The 19,118-nt window shown below is 37.4% G+C and overlaps 2 protein-coding genes and 1 pseudogene across 4 annotated transcripts in view; 2 read left to right on the top strand and 1 right to left on the bottom strand.

Annotated features, from left to right (window-relative positions):
- LOC124643237 (protein FAM214A) overlaps positions 1-19,118 on the top strand; it is a 57,344-nt gene that overhangs the window by 25,842 nt on the left and 12,384 nt on the right. For 2 of the 3 annotated variants that reach the window (XM_047182131.1, XM_047182134.1), the window contains exon 2: positions 17,946-18,125. In XM_047182131.1, the coding sequence (XP_047038087.1) occupies positions 17,946-18,125 (180 nt within the window). Of the gene's footprint in view, positions 1-17,945; positions 18,126-18,365; positions 18,543-19,118 lie in introns of those variants that run through there. The other variant, XM_047182133.1, reaches the window with a different exon arrangement.
- LOC124643239 lies at positions 9,785-11,729 on the top strand (annotated as a pseudogene).
- On the bottom strand, positions 11,725-13,161 carry LOC124643238. The gene has a single exon (XM_047182135.1). It carries the CDS (start codon positions 13,047-13,049, stop codon positions 11,742-11,744), a length of 1,308 nt encoding a protein of 435 aa, XP_047038091.1. The 5' UTR covers positions 13,050-13,161; the 3' UTR covers positions 11,725-11,741.

Here is a 19,118-nt window from a genome sequence, read left to right as displayed (position 1 = left end):
CATTTCGTTATTGTGAACTTCCACTGCGATCTTTGTTTTTAATTAATTAATTGTTTATAACACGAGTTATGGAGCCCGGATTTATCAAGGCAAACAGCGCTAATTTGCCTAGAATTGATATCTAATGCTGGGAAAGTTTTTGGCATCAAATAAAGATTTTTGTTCAGCTGAATTTAGAAATGTTAAAACTTCCATGTAAGTATACTAGTTTAATTAAAAAACAATGAGAGATGAAACCTAACCTCGAAATAGTTATTTACATTATAAACTATGCTAGAATCTAGAGAACTATGTAATAACTTACATCAAAGTGATCTTCACAAAAATAAAGTTGTACCCTGGGCAATATTGCTTTTGAATCTCGCCTTGCAAGTTTAAGCCACTTGTTTCGTATTTTTTTATTGCGAGGAACGTACACAAATAACTCATCAGGAGTTGTTTTGGATGTGTTCTTACACTGGGGGACCCCACAACACCTATGCCCTTTCGAATTCATATTTAATAACACAAAAAACTTAATTATTGCTCGAGCGTTGTTTACTCGCGTCTTGTAATTTCAGTTGTGACGTCACAAGTGACGACATGACACTGACAAGCGTTTTCGCGCCGGATTCAAAGTGGACAGAGAAAAATGCAATTATTTGATAAAAAAACTTCGCATTTTCTTAAAATTAATGATTTTTCATATAAAATAGACGTATACCTACATCATACAAAGGAATTTAAAAATTTGTCATCATGCCTATTGTAGATTAACTGGCAGCCCACTGGCCGTTTCTTTGTTGTATGAAAGCCCCTAAAATATTTATTTAATTCTAGTTTTCGAGATCAGAAAGTTCTAGTAAGAACGTCTAACAAGAAATCGGCCGATTTATCTGTCCTACAAAAAATTTGACGTGGGTCAGAAGCCAGTAAGTCTGACGCCAGTCTAACCAAGGAGTATCGCGTTGCCCGGGTAACTGGGTTGGGAAGGTCAGATAGGCGGTCGCTCCTTGTAAAGCACTGATACTCAGCTGAATCCGGTTAGACTGGAAGCCGACCCCAACATAGTTGGGAAATCGCTCGGAGGATGATGAAAACATTTAACGTGGGCAGTCTTAATATAGTATGTACTGAGTTTTAATATCAATGTACTTAATAGTCTATCAATAAAAATAAATGTAATATTTCTGCGGTTGCGGTCAAATTGTTATAGTTCGGCCATTCAGAGAATGCGTTCCTGACACGTCGCGATTGAACTGACGACGTAACTTTGCAATGGCGTTGCAGTTACGATAAAAATATTTTTCATCCCACCATCTCGAAAAGAGTAGTTTTACCCTTTGATATCTGAGTGTAAAAGCCGTTTTTATCCTCTAGAGCGGCAAAGTGATTTGAATTTAGAACATCGTGTGCAATACTCCATTTGTGACAATCTTGATAAGACTTTTCAAACAAATACATATTAAACAAATAAAATACCGCTTAAAATAATTATTCAATTAATTAAGTAATATTTATTATTGTTTTTACATAGATTTTTAACCTCGTTTCATTTTTAAACTGAGTTTTCAAATAAATGTACTTTAATAGGTACTTCTTTTTAATTTGATGCTCATATGTGCGCGCCATTTTGTTTTTTGAGTTTAGAAATTTCCTCGATGAGGTGGGATGAAAAGTTACGTGTTGCACTCGAGTGCAAAGATTTTTCACCTTGTGCTCTTTTGATTCCCTCGCTATCGCTCAGGATTCTAATTATTGAAACACTCGCTACGCTCGTGTTTCAATTTTAGAATCCTTCGCTTGCTCGGTCATCAAAATTGAGCCCGCGGTTAAAAAGCAACTTTGCACTCTTGTATAACAAATAACTATTTGCTGGTTGTTTACCGTTTTAACAATTGAGGAGCATTAAAACAACATTATTATATCAATAATCAATGAATGTTATTACGTCGTCAGTTCAATCGCGACGTGTCAGGAACGCATTCTCTGAATGGCCGAACTATAACATGACCGTCCCGATACGATAAGTTTACCATTACTATGTATTTTTATCATTGTGATATGCACATACAATAGTTGTAATTTTTTTCACGTGACAGGACAAATGGGAGACTTTAATATAGTACCCATCCCTACTAATATTATAAATGCGAAAGTAACTCTGTCTGTCCGTCTGTCTGTTTGTTATACTTTCACGTATAAACCACTGAACTGATTTTAATAACATTTGGTAAAGAGATAGAGTTGACCTTGAGAAAGAACATAGGATAGTTTTTATCCCGGACTTTTGAAGAATTCTCTTGGAAACGCGATATAACTGAACTTGACGCGGGCGAAGCCGCGGGCGGAAGCTGGTATAAAATATAGCTTAAAGAGGTAATAAAAGTCATGGTGGCCTAGTGCGTAAAGAACCACCTCTCTAGTCTGAGTGTGTGGGTTCGTATATACGTTCTAGGTTATATCTTGGACACCAAAGACAGTGTTTCGGATCCTTCTCTTCTCTGTCGATTCGCTCTTGGCAGAGCGGTCGTGGTCACGTTGAGGCGTCCACATTAGAGGCGGACACAGCTTTTTTCACGATCTCCCGCCATCTCTCTCTGTTAGCAGACTCTCTGGCGCAGTCTGACACGCAGCTACCCACTGTGGATTTCACCTGATCGGTCCTGCGCATAGGTGATCGGCCGCGCGATCTGGTTCCCTCCACTTTTCCCTGTACTAGCCGCTCTATGGAGTCGTAATCGCGTCTAGAGATATGGCCAAAGTATTGTAATACGCGCGTCTGTACTATGGTCGATAAGCACTTTGTGACGCCGAGCTCCTGAAGTATGGACACATTGGTGCGGAACTCTGTCCACAATATGCCGAGCATCTTCCTCCAGCACCACATCTCCAAAGCATCTATCTTTCCCTTTCCCTTTTCACTGTCCACGTCTTTGCCGCGTAAAGGAAGATGGGGAATACGAGCGTTCTCATGAGCCTGATTTTGGTGGCTTTGGTTATGTTCCGATTCCTCCACACCTTCTTTAACTTCTCGGCTGCGTTTCTGGTAAGGGCCATACGTCGCTTCACTTCGTCAATGCAACCACCATTATTTGAGATTAAAGTTTGGACCACATCGCAATTCGCAATCCGAGTAACTTCTGGCGAATTGTTTGTTTCGGATAGCACGATAAATTTTAGTCCCGGCTGTCATTTGAACATTTTTGGCAGTCGTTACGAGTATTCAGAAGCCAGAAAGTCTGACAACCGGTCTCATCAAGGGGTATTGGATTGCCCGGACTTGGGGAGGTCACATAGGCATTCGCTCTATGTGGTAAACTGGTACTCAGCTGCACCCGGTTAGACTGGAAGCCGACCCCAACATAGTTAGGAATAGGCTAGTCAGATGATGATGCTAGCAGTACCTATGTATAGACGACGTACCCTATAGATAAAACAATTGTCTATGATTACGCATCAATGATCTGATGAGCACAAAACACAATTACCCGTTATGCACTCGCCGTTCTCTGTGAGTGCAGTTAAATGCACTTTTATGCATTATAACACTGCATAATATGCTATGATGCCTTTTCTACCGTCAGATACTCGTATTTTTCTCGAACACTTATTAGAATGGCTTAGGTTTGTGTCTTCTTTAGGTGCGAACGCCTGAATTGATTTTGATAATAATTGGCAGTTAGGTATATGTATAATCTATAACTGAGAATATTATATAAGTAGGCTACTTTTATCCGGATACTGGAAATATGTAGTACACTTGGGAAGCGGCTGAAACCGCTGGCGGAAGCTAGTTACATTATAAAGGGGAAAGTTAGTTTCAGAAGCAAAGTTATATGACTGAAAATATACCTGTGCAACCTAACTTGCGTAAATCCGACACTATCCGATTTCTTCATACATTACAGGAAACTATAATTATCGACTGTCTAGCCTTTTCCCAACTATATTGGGGGTCGGCTTCCAGTCTAACTGGATGCAGCTGAGTACCAGTGTGCCACAAGGAGCGACTGCCTATCGGAACTCCTCAACCCAGTTACTCGGGCTACCCAATACTCCTTGGTAAGACAGGTTGTCAGACTTACTGGCTTCTGACTACCCGTAACGACTGCCAAAGATGTTCAAATGACAGCCGGGACCCAACAATTTATCGTGCCTTCCGAAACTCGGAAGAACTCGTCATGACAAGATAGTCACCCATTCACGGACCGACCGCACCAAGCGTTGCTTAACCTTATGATCGTTGGAAAATTAAATTATGAATACAATTCACAATAACTAATTTCAAGTGTCGACTATCGATTATTGTTCTCGCATTAATCGAGAATCGCTAATCGAAATATGAACACGCGTTCAATTCGAATCGTGATCGGTAATCGGTATATCATAATCGGTGCCAAGGTTCGATGCTGTGTTGCGTCAATTCCTTTTACGCACGCGTTCGTAGTGGTGGGAGTGAGCGATGGTTTTTTATATCGATAAATAACCGATTTCCCGTGGTTTCACCCGCGTCCCGTGGGAACTACTGCCCGTACCGGGATATAATATAGCCTATGTTACTCGGGAAGAGTGTAGCTTTCCAACAGTGAAAGAATTTTTGAAATCGGTTCAGTAGTTTCGTCGCCTTTAGGGTACAAAGAAAAAGTGTTTTTCTTTATTATTTGTTGAGAATCGATTGAATGGTGGTTCGAAAGTTGGTTATGCAATCTGTGTTTTTATACGCTGCTGGATTATTTTCTTTTCTTAATTTTCTCATGTACTTAATAGCGGCTTTACCCGCATCCCGTAGATAAGATTTCGTACTTCCGGATAAAAAGTGACAAATAGACATAGTTTTTCTCGATAAATGAAATCTAACACTGAAAGATTTCTCCCAATCGTATGTGTAGTGTAGTTCGTGAGATAAGCGAGTCCAAACAAACTCTTCAGCTTTATATTATACACATACATATTTATGTAGATAACTCATTTTAATGCATAGATAACTTTCATATTTTTGATGTCTATAAATGCCTGATAAAGTTAGATTCGACATATTAAAGTCAATATAAAATACTATAGCTAGAATCTAAGTGTGGGAGTTGCAATATCAGTCAGTCGGATTAAAATCCATATCGGAGGATTAATAAAGCTCAGAGAAAAGCCTGAAATAGAAAGTCTACTTTTATTCCATTGTCGGGGGAATATGAAAGTGTAGCGTAAAGAGAGTTTTAAGCAGAAAATAGCCTGTTTCTAAGCCGTGGGTGGCTTTTAAGTTTTTTAGGTCAATAGGCACACTAGTTTTTGAAATTAAATCTTAATTGTAGCTTTATTTCAGTTATCTGAAAAAGTGAGAGAAATGGGTTGCTGGAAACATGAAAATCGTTGCAAAATACACACAATTCACATCATCATCCTCCGAGCCGTTTTCCCAACTATGGGGTCGGCTTCCAGTCTAACTGGATGTAGCTGAGTACCAGTGCTTTTGTATATCCACAATTCACATTGACAGATAAATGACAAGAACGTCTACATAGCTAGGTACTATGCAAAATGTTATTAACGTATAAAAAACCCTTGTTTTGTTGAATAGTACAGGAGAGTAAAATTTTATCGACTTCCCGCGATCATCGAGTGAAAGTGTGTACAGATTGAGTTTTCTCCAACATAAAAAACTAGATCACTAACAATGTAATCGAAACTAGAACGATTATTTAGTTAATCGATTACTCGAACGCTCATCACTAGTAATAAGTCTAGACCTAACGACGCCATATTTTAAATCCGACTGACCATTCAGCGAATGCAGCGCATCACTACAATTCTATTATTAAACGCCTGTTAGCTTCAATCGCTTTATTTACAAATGGCTCGTTTCCCGCATTTTTTTGTTCCACTAGACGCTCGACGCTGCAAAGCGCTTTCCGCTGCAACGGTGTGTTATTTTCCGCTTGACGACAACTTATCTAGGTCAGAAGGGCTCGGGGAGATCTGACGTCATAGTGCATTCGAACATTGGTCCTCAGTCCAAAAACGACGTATGTACAAACCTCGATCAAACTAAAATTAACCGTATACCATACGTATAAAGATGAAAATAAAATCTCCCGATTTAATAACGAATTACCTTGCTTCTATTTTACTATACAAAGGTCGTATAAATCGTTTATTTTAATAGTTAAATTGAATCTTATGTGCTTATGATTAGGTTTGGTTTTGAATGGGGTCGCCTATTGCGTTATGTTGGCATGTTATGAAGGTCTTATTAACATACAAAAGCTCTTTTAACGTTATGAGCACCTAGTACTTTGTCATCGTGTGATCGGCGAAGCGCGATATTAGATTTACTGTTTTGTTCATCATTCTTTACTATTTTATTTGTAAGTATTTTTCCCACTTCGGTAAGCGAAAGAAAAATCACAAAAATCTATTATTATGACCAGTCCCATATTTTCAAAGTAACCCCTAGGGCAGTATTCCCAAAAAATCAATTTCAAATACCCTAAAAATATAGTAAGCTTTCTAAAAATTAGAAAAACTACAATGTAGGTACCTGCGTAGCTGCCTACTTTTCATCCTAAAATCTAGGTAAATAGGTTACCGGGTCATTTTGGTATGGGCGTGTCTTTTCTAATGCATTTTATACTTTCAAAATGTTATGGAGTGCAGCTTCTTCAATATTAAGCTTAATTTCTTTGAAAATATTTTCATAAGACTATAAGCTCCATAGCCTAGCTCTTCAAAGAATATGTTTGCCTAGTACCTTTTTATAGTGACCTTGCCTGATCATTTAATGTATAGGTTTGTCATTATTTATTTTGGTGTCTTTCTATGTATAACATAATTAAACTTTTTTGACCCCAATGTATGTCCAATTAATATTATTTCAGACCAAGAATTTCAATTTAACAGTTTTAACTGTTTCAAAGTATTGATTAAATAACTACCAAACTCATCGATAGCCAAACCAAAATATTGAAAACAACTCAATAAGATAAACAATAATAAATTGAATTCCAAAACAATTAAGTTTCCTTCAAAATAAGTTTATGTTTGTAAATAAACGATAAACGAAAATGCAGGAATTCATAAATCAATAAGCAGGTATTACTTTGTTGTACTCTATCCGTGGATTTCAACCAAAGATTGAATTTTCCGTATAAATTATGTCTCTCTCAATCGCAAAACAAACGATGGATAGATTGTAGCAATCCTCAGTAAATTACGCACATTTTGAAATAAGACCTGGAACGAGAGTAGCTTCAAAAATTAAAATCTAATTTATTCCAGTCACTTTTGGTAATCAACGGCTATTCATTCAAATTTAAACTTTATTTCAAGTGCTGTAAGGTTGGTTTTCCTTCACAGCGTTGTCCGAAGGTTTATTCAAATGAGTATAGTCCAACTTCTTTACTTCCTGCTCGCCTAGTACTTTAGTGCGCAGTTACATAATGTTCGGTTTACTAACACCTGTGGCGTGGGTTTTATTATCACTAGTTTTACACGTGCTTCGTTTGAAGAGTCAGCGTTTGTGGTTAGATGTCACCAAACTTTTTGTCGCCGCTCTACATTGCTAGAGTCACTGCGCAGTAACCATATTTAGTAACCATATCAAGTGCGCGAATTGCTCAGAAAACTGTCATCATCATCATTTCCCTGGCCGTATACCAATTTATCATTTGGGGGTGGGTCATTTTCAAAAATTCATTCACAGTTGGGAAGCTACACTATTCCAGCATGACATAGGCTACATTTTATCCGACTACGGAAAGTAGTATTCACCGGACGCGAGAAGACTGCCAGTGATCTCAGAATCATAATATTTTGCTCAAAGACAGCTCTCTGGCTTCAAGCCCGGATCACCATAGCAACTCGCTCTTGGCATGGTATCGGACCATACTTTCTTCTTATATAATAGACGTATGTATTTCCTACGTCAACTTCTTAGAAATCATTATCTATTATCGCAACATGATCTATATGTGGACTTGTTACTTTCCACGGTAAAATACTGACACAGTAACATATCCTTTTAATATTTCAAAAATATCTGATAGCCCGGGTAATTGCGTTGAGGAGGTCAGACAGGTAGTCGCTCCTTGTGGCACACTGGTACTCAGCTGCATCCAGTTAGACTGGAAGCCGACCCCAACATTGTTGGTGAAAGGCTCGGCAGATGATGTATGGATAAGTAGAAAGGGACGACCAAAGAAACCATGGATGGATTTTGTGTAACTTTAGATTTAGTCAGCTGCTAAGCAACAGAGATAGAACCATCTAGAGTAGAAATAATCTTACAAACATAGATTATAGTCTTAAACTAAATTAGTCTTATCACTATTGTTCTACATATGTTTATATCTAGCTCATTTCTATAAACGGAAACTTTATTTGTAAAACCTGATTATCAACGGGTTTGGGGAAGTACAAAAAGTTAGGTACCTAACTATCTAGTCATTGAACTTTATTCCGATATGAAAAGAAATGACAGTTCATATAAAAACGACCACCTAATTATAATAATTACACATAGATTAACGTAAAAAAACAACAGAAAAAAAAATTGGTTGGTAACATACTTCTAACAGCTGCTCCCAATAAAAGATCTAAAACAGCAGATAGATCGAATAATGAAAGTGACCGTCAAACAACAATATAGGAACCCCACTGCTGAAAAATTATCATACCAGTGTTATGACTACGTGAGACAAAGATGGGTGATGTAAACTCTTATGTTAGAAAGAGATGACAGAATGTTTGTCAACATGTAGGTGTATTTTTAGATATAGTGTTTCCGCGGGTTTAGATAAAAGTGTAAATTAGTGTATCACTTTTATCGTTTTATATAGGTTAGTAGTAAATTGTTTACAGGGAAATGTTATCGGTGTTTTTGAATGATAAATAATAATAGAGGTCTGTTTTTTGCTTTGCTGGTCAAAGGCCTTTGTTGTGTAGAGGTGTGAATAAAATAATAATTGTTTTCAGCAAATTAAACTATAATATAGGAATTTATTAATGGTTTGGTAGTTAAATACATATCCCATTTTGCTGTAGTACAAAAAGACATAATTTCAGAAATGGTTGTGACAATTCAAATAGCTTGTAATTTATTTATTTATTTATTTAAAAACACCTTAAATTATCTTTACAGGATCTCTTATCCTAATACGACAGCTAAGAACTAAAAACTAAGTATTTAAAAACTAAATTATTTACAATCACAGTAATCCACTAAAGTTAAAATTATATACTAGGTATTGTGTTTATAACATAAAATAAATAATAATTCCTTTGCGAATTCACCAAAACAATTCAAATAAAAGACAAGCTGAAAACAGCTGAAAAAGTTAAGAAAACTACTTCTCATGCCATTTCTTTTGTTCTCACTTTTAATTGACAACATTTCAAAATTTACACGACCTTTAAACAAAAATACCATTTCTTTATTTTCGTATCCTGAGTTCAAATATATTTTTTTAATATTTTTTTATTCCTTTTTTTCTGAGGAAAAAAATAAAAATCAAAAAACACTTGATGACGTCACATATACGGTAGAATGAAGTAGTTACCTTAGCCTAGGCATTTCAATGTGAAGAAAACATCAAGTGTCACTGTCAATGTCACTTATGGCATGAAGTACCAACCTATCTATACTATAATAATATTACAAAGCTGAAGTTTGTTTGCTTGAACTTGAACGCGCTAATCTTAGATCCGAGTTCAAAAATTGTTTCAGTGTTAGATAGCCCATTTTTAAGTCCGCCTTTGTAATTGTATGATTGCATAAAGTTAAATAAATAAATAAATTTATCGAGGGAGGCTATAGGCTACTTTTTATCCGGGTTAGTGCAGAGGTTCCCACGGGATGTGGGTGAAACCGCTGGCAGAAGCTACAAACATTTTCCTATCAACACCGCTTACTGTTATCACTATCAACTGTTGATTGAAATTATTTCGTCACGGAAATGGATCCCAGTCAAACATATACGCCAATGAAGGAACCAAAATATTGTTTTGTACCAGCCTGCAAAAACAGTTCTAGAGATACTCAAAAAGCATTTTTTGCGGTGCCTAGCTCAGCAAAACAAGAGTGGTGCCATGCTGTGGGTATAGCATGTCCTAAACGTGTTATATATATATGCGAAGATCATCTCAATGTAAGTACCTAAACTAAAATGTTTTTTTATAAACCTGATGCCACAACCACACCACAACAATGCATTGTTCATGTGGTGTCACAGGTTTTTGGCATGAGATTTGTCACTTGAATTTTGGATAAAATGTGATTAAAAATAATATAAAATAACATTGTAAATATAGATATCGAATGTTGTTTATTCTTGGATAGAAGAAACACTCGACTCAATTATAAAATATATCTCAGAAACAATCTTATAAATTGTTTTATATACATATAATCATAATGATTTTAACTTATGATATAGGTTGTTTTCGGGGCAAATATAAATTATAATTTAACTTTTAGCTGCAGGAAGATGTGGAGAACTACCGGTATTGGATAACTATGAAAGTACGGCCAAAATTGAAGTCTCGATTACCACATTCTCTCAGGAGGACACCAATGTCAACTTTTCATCAAGAAATTATTGAACCTAGACCTAGCACATCTTCAACAGCTTCCTCCTCATTTCACTATGAAAGTCCAGTCACTACAAAAGTCAGCAAAGGAGTACAAGTAAAACCACGAACAGCGGATAGATATAACTACTTTTTGTGCCATTTACAAAAAGAAGACAAAAAAACCTTTGCTTCAAGAAGATGATGAGATGGAAGAAGTGTTGTTGCCTTCAACACAAGGAAGTTCTACCTCTGTTGAAATGTCAGAAGTCTCATCAGAAATCTACACTAAAACTGTAATGCAGAGCCACAGAAGCTTTATGCTTGACCTTATTAAAAAAAAAACACAAAATTATATAGGCTTACCAAAGAATTATTATTGGTTAATTAATTATTTAGAAAGTAATCTAAATGTAAAATCTTTTGATATAATAGTAACTTTGTATAAAATTAAAAATAATACCCCATTCTACCAAATCTCAGATTTGTTTGAGGTATCATTAACCACATTATGGAGAATATTTTTCAGAACTTTGTGTGTTCTATCCAAGTTCTTCAAACAATTGATTTATTCCCCTCAAGTATATGATGTCAAAAGAAAATTGCCAGCCTCCTTCAATACCAATAAAGAATATTCAAATGTGTTTTGCATTATTGACTGTTTTGAGATAGAAATTGAAAAACCCTCAAATCCTATTTTCCAGTCTCTATCATGGTCTCAGTATAAAAATGCCAATACATTAAAATACTTGATAGCTACAACACCGGATGGTTTTGTCAACTTTGTATCTGCTGGTTTTGGGGGACGTATATCTGATGCCAATATTGTAGAAAAAAGTGGTTTTTTGGATGTGCTGCCACCAAAGTGTACTGTATTGGCAGACAGAGGATTTAAACATGTTGATACTTTACTAAGTAGAAATCAGAATAAACTACTTCGGCCACCCAGTGTTGCAAAAGATCAAAAATTGTCAAAGCGGGATGCTATCAAAAGCAAAGTCATTGCCAGTCTGCGCATCCACGTTGAGAGGGTAATAAGAAGAGTTAGGCTATATAAATTGTTGAAACCACACTCTGTAATAAATAATAAATTAATTCAACATGCAGATGATGCTGTTATTGTGGCATGTGGGTTGATAAATCTACAAGGTTCTATTATTAAGAATGAATAAAACAAAAGACAAATACTATGTAAATTGGTTTTATTTTGCACTTTCTAAAACAGAATTAAAAATAAATTGTTTCCAAAATTCTTCAGCTGCACCTAATAAATATGTCACATGTTTTTCATCATAGTCAATCCAGTACTTATGTAGGAGTTTTGTCTGTTCAAAACTAGGATCAGCAATACAAAACAGTCCTTTTAATTTTTTTGCTGCATGCATCTGTAACATTATCTGAGCTTTATATTTTTCATACAGTTCACCGTCTCTCACATAACTTTTCATTGTCTTATCACTTATGGGGCATTTTATTTCAATCACAAAGTCTTTACAAATTCCATCGGGTGAAACCCCTATTATAGGGGATATTAAAATCAACCCTGTGTGTTGAATTGCTCCTAATTCCTGTTCTAACTCCTTGAGAACTTCTTTTTCTAAAGTTTTGCCCCTTTTAATAGCCTTTGTTTCTGGCACCTTGTAACCTCCAAGAATGCTTTGTACTAAGGCACCATTCTCGGTTTTACAGTGAATGGCTTCATAGATCCTAGACCCTGTGACTCTCCCTTGACGCATAGAATGCCATAGTGTAGAGTTTGCCTGAGCTTTTGTAGCTTCAGCAATAGATTTAACTACATCTTCGGTAATAGTTGTTGCAGAAAATGATTTAAAATTGTCATAGCAGTGATCAGCTGCTTGGTGTATAAAATTCAGCACTAAATTAAAAACACTGAAGTCGTTCAACTGGGGCTGTTGATTTCCACAGTAATTTAAAATCAATCCCGTTGTGACTTTACGTCTCTTGCATTCTTCGGAAAACATAGCGATATTTACAGTCATGTCAACATTATCTGGAGCTCTTTTCATTTTGCCAATGTTTTTTGCTAAGATGAATTTCTGGTCACCTACAGCTCCAGCAAGTTTTGGTTTACTGCAATAACACATAGTTGACGTAGTTGATGGTTCGTCTGACCGTTTTATGAGCCAAATTGCAAAGCATATGGCGTGTTTGCAGCCTCCTGCAGAAGCTGCACAGTCGTTGCATTGAACTGTGACAATCTTCTCAACAGATTCATCGATAACAGCTGTAACCTGATATAACTTAGATTTCACTCTATGTTCGGGTGTTACCCTGCATTTAACGGTGCATGAGTTACCTTCTCGCTTGACTTCTACATATCCTACAGCTGTGTCAACATATGCTTCACGTGATGCTAGTAATGCCTTGGCACTACGTGTTTCTGCAATATTGTAGCATTCATTTTCGTGCATATATTGCAATAGCATTAAATAGTCCACTTTCGGCAAGTTTCTGCTATCGGCCACTACAAATCCTTCCGAAACCTTCATGTCGATTTAATAAAAACAGAATGAGGTAAAAATTGTGTTATGAACTCAATTGAAAACCAACACCACAAGTTTATACGCGAACCGCCAACAAGTTTGTCAAACTGACAATGCAATTGACATCTACCATTTTTTTACGGGTCACGGCGAACGGGCGAAGCAAAGGTTTTATCGCCATTCCACCGTATGTATGACGTCATTTGGTGCTTACGTCTTTTTAGAATACACCGAATTTCAATGCTGAAATTATGAATGAAAAGTACATATTTTCGAAAAATTTAAAAATATGGGTGCCTTATTTTTAAATTTACTTTTATGTAACGTAATAATACATGTAGGTTAAAAATATGAAATGTTGTCAATTGTAGCAAAAGTACTAGGCTGCCATAAAACGTAAGAATTCGTCATTTATCCTTGAGGATATATCGTCCGAACAATGCCCAATTCTTTGTTCAAACATCAGCTGGACTGAAATTGAAAATGAAAACTGTAGGTACCATGTATTTTTATTTACATTTTAAAAACATGTGTATAAATAAGCTTGGCCCTATAGTAAGTGTTGTAATGAGTACAGCGACCTATTTTTCGGGTATTGCGTTGGAAATACAAAAAAATATACGTTGAATTGAATTGTAAATAAACAAGTTTTCCTATATCGAGGTGTTGCGTATTTTTGTGTACTGCGCAGATGGGGTATTGACTTGCCATATCATATGGGCATGATGATGTAATGCGGTGTTCCAGTGATATCCTACGTTCTCTGGCGCCCTAGTATGTACCTTGCTGGTGGAGATTATCATTTTGATTTTAAAATTATTAAGAGTTGGTACGGAAAGTCCTCCATTTTCTTTTCTCTATCCGAAATCATAACAGATTATGTTGTAATATTTTGTTACTTCCTCTGCCTCGTGCTCTAAATTCCTTCTTCTATTTTCTTAGTCACGATTGCTATTCTATTCTTCCTGTTACCCTTGACGGTAGACTGCACATCAGTGGTAACTGTCATGCACCTTAATTCAATAGTAATAAGTACGATTTTCCTATAAAACTGTTACCACTGACCTGAAGTTGACTGTACCTGAACGGCTTAGTAAACGTTACGACTCTATGTTACCTGCTACTCAAAATTGTTGTTTCAATAATGTGTCAATACAGTTCGGGGTAGGCTTGATATCTCTATTAATTGGGACTTAAGACTGTTACTGAGTAATTTCCCAGGAAAACTATCCTCTAACCATAGCTATGATTCATCAGAAAACCAACGGCATATTATTATTTAAAGTAAGTAACTAGTGACTGCATTTTACCTAGAGATTCTATCAATAAAAATATCTTATCTTCTCCACTATGTTCAAACTTGTGATCTAAGATAAATGTGCATGTATCGTTTCCATACAAAGATAACCAATCGAATGACTCCGTAGATAAAATAACTGACACGTGCAAATCAGCTGTTTTTTACGTTATCTTATTTCAACTTATGAGGCCTTGGTAGGTACGGTCAAAACACAATTCTGTTTTCTATACAAAAGTTGAGGACGTAGTCTTACTTCCACGTTTCTGTGTTAAAAAAGGATGAAGATATATATTTTGCATAAGAGCGTCTCTTTTTCGCACTGCATTTTGAATTTGGAACACGTAAAACTTTTATTTACATAGATGTCTTTAAAGGAGCGTGCTGGAGCAATGTTGAATATCTTAGAAGCTTCTGTTGCCCTAGTACTTTAGATGGACTAGTATTAGGATAGCAAGATAAATATTTGTTATCAAACATAGACGGCCTTGCGATACCATCGGTGATAACGTTAGTGATAAGCTATCGATTCTGAAATACATTACCAATTTATTAAAGTGCAGTGTGCAGAATAATAAACTTATTGCTTGAAAGAAATAGTATTATGAATATTAAAAGGCCTTACTATTCACGAAAACTGCAAGCTATCGGTAATTGACGATTGCTTGTAGCTTGCGTTCCAACACACACTGTGTCTCTGTTATGCTGTCGTCATGCGTCCGCTTCGTGGTCATCATTTGCCCTGAACCTGAATATATCCTAGGGCTTCTGCTATCCTAGTACATGTTACTAGAGTATACATATATGGTCAATTTTGTGGTCCATATAATATATCCTTGGGTGAATGAATTGTAGCACAGAACTAAACAAAAAATCATTTGAAAATTAGTAATTTGCCTAGCCTTTTCCCATTCCACTCTTTAAGGCCAATTGGGCCAAGAGGCCATTATCTTGATTTGAAAATCAGCCTTGAGAAGGCATGGTAAAGTATGTATGTCTTCTCTGCATGAGAAGAAATACTATGATGGAAAGATGACGAAACTACAAGGTCTAAAAGCATAATAAAATATTATCCAACACTTCCGACATACTGCGTATAAATAAATAAATAAACCAAAATACACGTTTCGTCCACGTTTTTGGAACTCATCCAAAAATGCGTGTTAAGTGTATTGCCGGACTCTTATAGTTAAAATATTCGTTCCTTGGGTTAAGAATAGAGGGTTAAACGCTAAACTTTCGTTGGGTTAATTTAAATTGGGTAATGCACGTGGTAATGTGCGTTTAATAAATAATGATAGTGATAATTTCGCCGTGACGATCCCGGATCAGAATAGGACGTCCCCATCTCTCTCCCGCGGGTGTCGTAAGAGGCGACTAAAGGGAACCTAAAGGCCAGTACATAACATCTGTACTTTGGGCCACCCGCACGGTGACGGGTAAATCACCACAATAGCATTCCCAAAGAGGGTTGGTGTCAGGCAGGCGGCCGACCATAAAACCTAAGCCAAAACTTCTGCAGCATGGGGAAAGAAAATATAGTTATGAGCGATAGGGCTAGGGCGTACCCCACAGGCGACGCGCAGGAGCAGCACCCGGCTCCTGTGGGAAATGGACAAGGGTTGTCGCACCATAACGGGCGGGTGCGACGTAAGATGCGAGCTCGAAGTGTGAGAGAATTGAGATTGAGGTATGCGAGTTGGAATGTAGGAACGATGACTGGAAGAGGAAGAGAGCTAGCAGAATGTTAAGAGGTATGTGTGGAGTTACGCGAATGGATAGAGTGAGGAATGAGTATATAAGAGGAAGTTTGAAAGTAGCGCCGGTATCAGAAAAACTGCGTGGAAACCGGCTGTCGTGGTATGGGCATGTGATGCGGAGGGATGAGAGTCATGTTGTGAGGAAGGTGATGAGTATGAACGTGGACGGATATAGTGGAAGAGGAAGACCAAAGAAACGATGGATGGATTGTGTGAAAGTAGATATGGTAAGAAAGAATGTTACTTGTGAGATGACGGCAGATAGAAGAGTATGGAAGAAGAAAACATGCTGCGCCGACCCCAAATAAAATTGGGATAAGGGCAGGAGGATGAGTGATAATTTCGCTTTCAAACTATGAAAGAAGTTTTACAATTAGTCTAGTAGTAGTTCCAAAGGTAACGCTTAGTACATACAAACCAACTATTATTTTCGCCTTCTGCAAGTAATTGTAAGATTCCAAAATCATCATACGTATATGAAAAAATAAACTAGACTTGTAATTCAAAACGGCTGAGCCAATTTTAATGAAAGGAAAAGGTATTAACAATAGTATGTCTATTGTTAAGTTAACCTTGTCTTAGAATTAACAGGTAGTACTTCTACCCACATTAATACAATGTCCACACATATGTGGTAATAAAACAGCTGATTACAAGGAAGCCATATTATTGCGCAACTAGGTATTCAAATCAGCTAGGCTCAAGTAGTGGGGAGTGCAACACGTTTTACATTAGTTCTAAACCAATAACTTATCGCACTGTTGTCAAGTGCAATAATGAAGTCGTTTTTATGTTTATCGTTGGTCACGTCCTTTTATGTAAATTTTCGATTTAGTAATTTTAATGTGCATTGTAAATGCATTGGGTAGATAATGAAATTGACACGATTTTTATTTTGGTCAAAGGATTACTCAGCAACATTTTAAACCGCTCATAACTTTTGAAACAATTGTCAGATTTCCTTAAATCATAGCTTAAAACAATCCCCGTTTCACTCCCTTTCAATGAAAGAAAACTTCATTCAAATCTGTCCATCCATTTACAAGTTACAACGACAAAAACCAGCACATACCCAACCTTTGTCCGAAATTAAAAAGCAGACACATATCCCCAAAAAATGACTGCTCCAAGCTTCTAATCTACGTAGCACAGCCCCAGTTTCTAGGCCCGGTTACCCTTGACACAGTTTCCGTTGCAACCCACCCCTACTTCTGACCTATATTCCTATTGACCTGGTTGGTCTTCATGACCCGGCTAGCTGGGATGGTACCGTCATTTCTTTGTCTACTTATTCTGTTGTTTTGGTGGTGTAAAAAAGTTTTTTGGCAGTTCGAAGGGTTTTGCAGAAAATGTGATAAAGTTTGTGTTAGTTGGTCGTTTTGTTGTTTGTTGTTGAATATTGAGGTTTCTGTCGAAATTAAATGAGAATGCTTTGTGTTCTTAGTATGGTTGTTTTATTTTATTTTAATAGGCACAGTGACAGATTACGGACTAATGCAATAAGTATAGGCGACAGAACATAGAGTAAATAAATCTGAAGTCCAGCTTTCCTATAAATAGCATGTTACATGATTTTTAAATGACCAATTCCTTTTACTGTTTGTTATTTCCTTTATAAAAAAAACATGTTTTTTAAGCAGTAGACAGATATTTTTTTACCACGAAATGATACCTCCTGGCCCCTGCAATTAAATAAATATCGCTTTAGACACTGGGCATTTTAGGGATACTAATCGGAATCCTTTGTTCAAAATGCGTCGACAAGGGTCCATTTTGGGGGCCATGTTTTTTTTTCAGAATTATTGATTATCAAGTTTCTAATGAAAGATTTTTTGTTCTCCACAGATGCATAGTTGCGAGCCCGTGCCGGCGGCGGCGCCCCCGGCGTCCGGGCCAAACCTCCTGCTGCAACTAGGAAGGCTCATCATCAGGTCGCGGAGCGCTAGCCCTGCGGCCCGCGGCACCCCCCATGACCGACTGATCCACGCCAAGTTGATCGCTGCTAACCCCTCCACCAGCACACAGGTACTTCTTAGCTTTTATGCTGCCCTGGTATCTAATCTGCTTCCCAGCAAAAATGATCCACTCCAAGTTGATCGCTGCTAACCCCTCCACCAGCACACAGGTACTCCTTAGCTTTTATGTGGCTCTAGTACCCCTTAATAAAACCTTCTAGTACCTGGTTGTTGGGCTAGGTACTTGTATTTCCTAGTTTTCATGAGGCCTGATCCACGCCAAGTTGACTAACCAGCACACAGGTATCTACTTCCTAGCTTTTATATGGCCCTGGTATCTAACTATCCGTCCGGGCTAAACCTCCTGCTGCAACTAGGAAGGCTTATCATCAGGTCGCGGAGCGCTAGCCCTGTGGCCCGCGGCACCCCCCATGACCGACTGATCCACGCCAAGTTGATCGCTGCTAACCCCTCCACCAGAACACAGGTACTTCTTAGCTTTTATGTGGGCCTAGTACCCCTTGGAGTATCGCACACAGGTCTGTACTTCTTAGCTTTTATGCTGCCCTGGTATCTTACTATCGTGCGCGACTGATCCACGCCAAGTTGATCGCTGCTAACCCCTTCATCAGCACACAGGTACTTCTTAACTTTTATGTGGCCCTAGTACTCCTGCTTGCAACTTTGCCAAGCTTACTTTACCTGCGACGGATAACAGCCAGTTTCTTCGTTTCTTCATCAAACATAAAAGTCAAAGTAATGCCTAAGGTAAAAGTAACGGTTAAATTCGTTTTTTCAAGGCTAAAGTGACAGCAAAACTAATAGAAAAAGCGAATTTGACCGCTACTTTTACTTTAGACATTACTTTGATTTTTACTTTTGATGAAGAAATTGGTTGTTAGTCGATGATAGAACTAATTCTTGAAGTCCCAGGAACTTCAACTCAAAGCATTGCCCAGCTTCTAGGGCCATACATTTCGGTTTCATGTCAAACGATATAATGCATCATGTTGATCGCCTCTAATCCGAAGTATCCATAGCATTTTCATTTTTTTATGCAGCT

The sequence above is a fragment of the Helicoverpa zea genome, chromosome 27, assembly GCF_022581195.2.
Source record: "Helicoverpa zea isolate HzStark_Cry1AcR chromosome 27, ilHelZeax1.1, whole genome shotgun sequence".
Taxonomy (NCBI): Eukaryota; Metazoa; Arthropoda; class Insecta; order Lepidoptera; family Noctuidae; genus Helicoverpa; species Helicoverpa zea.
Note: the sequence above shows the minus strand (reverse complement) of the source record. Positions and strands in the feature narration are given on the sequence as shown.

Coding starts and splice junctions, on each gene's coding strand:
- LOC124643238 (XM_047182135.1), bottom strand. CDS start 13,049: ATGAAGGTTTCGGAAGGATTTGTAGTGGCCGATAGCAGAAACTTGCCG.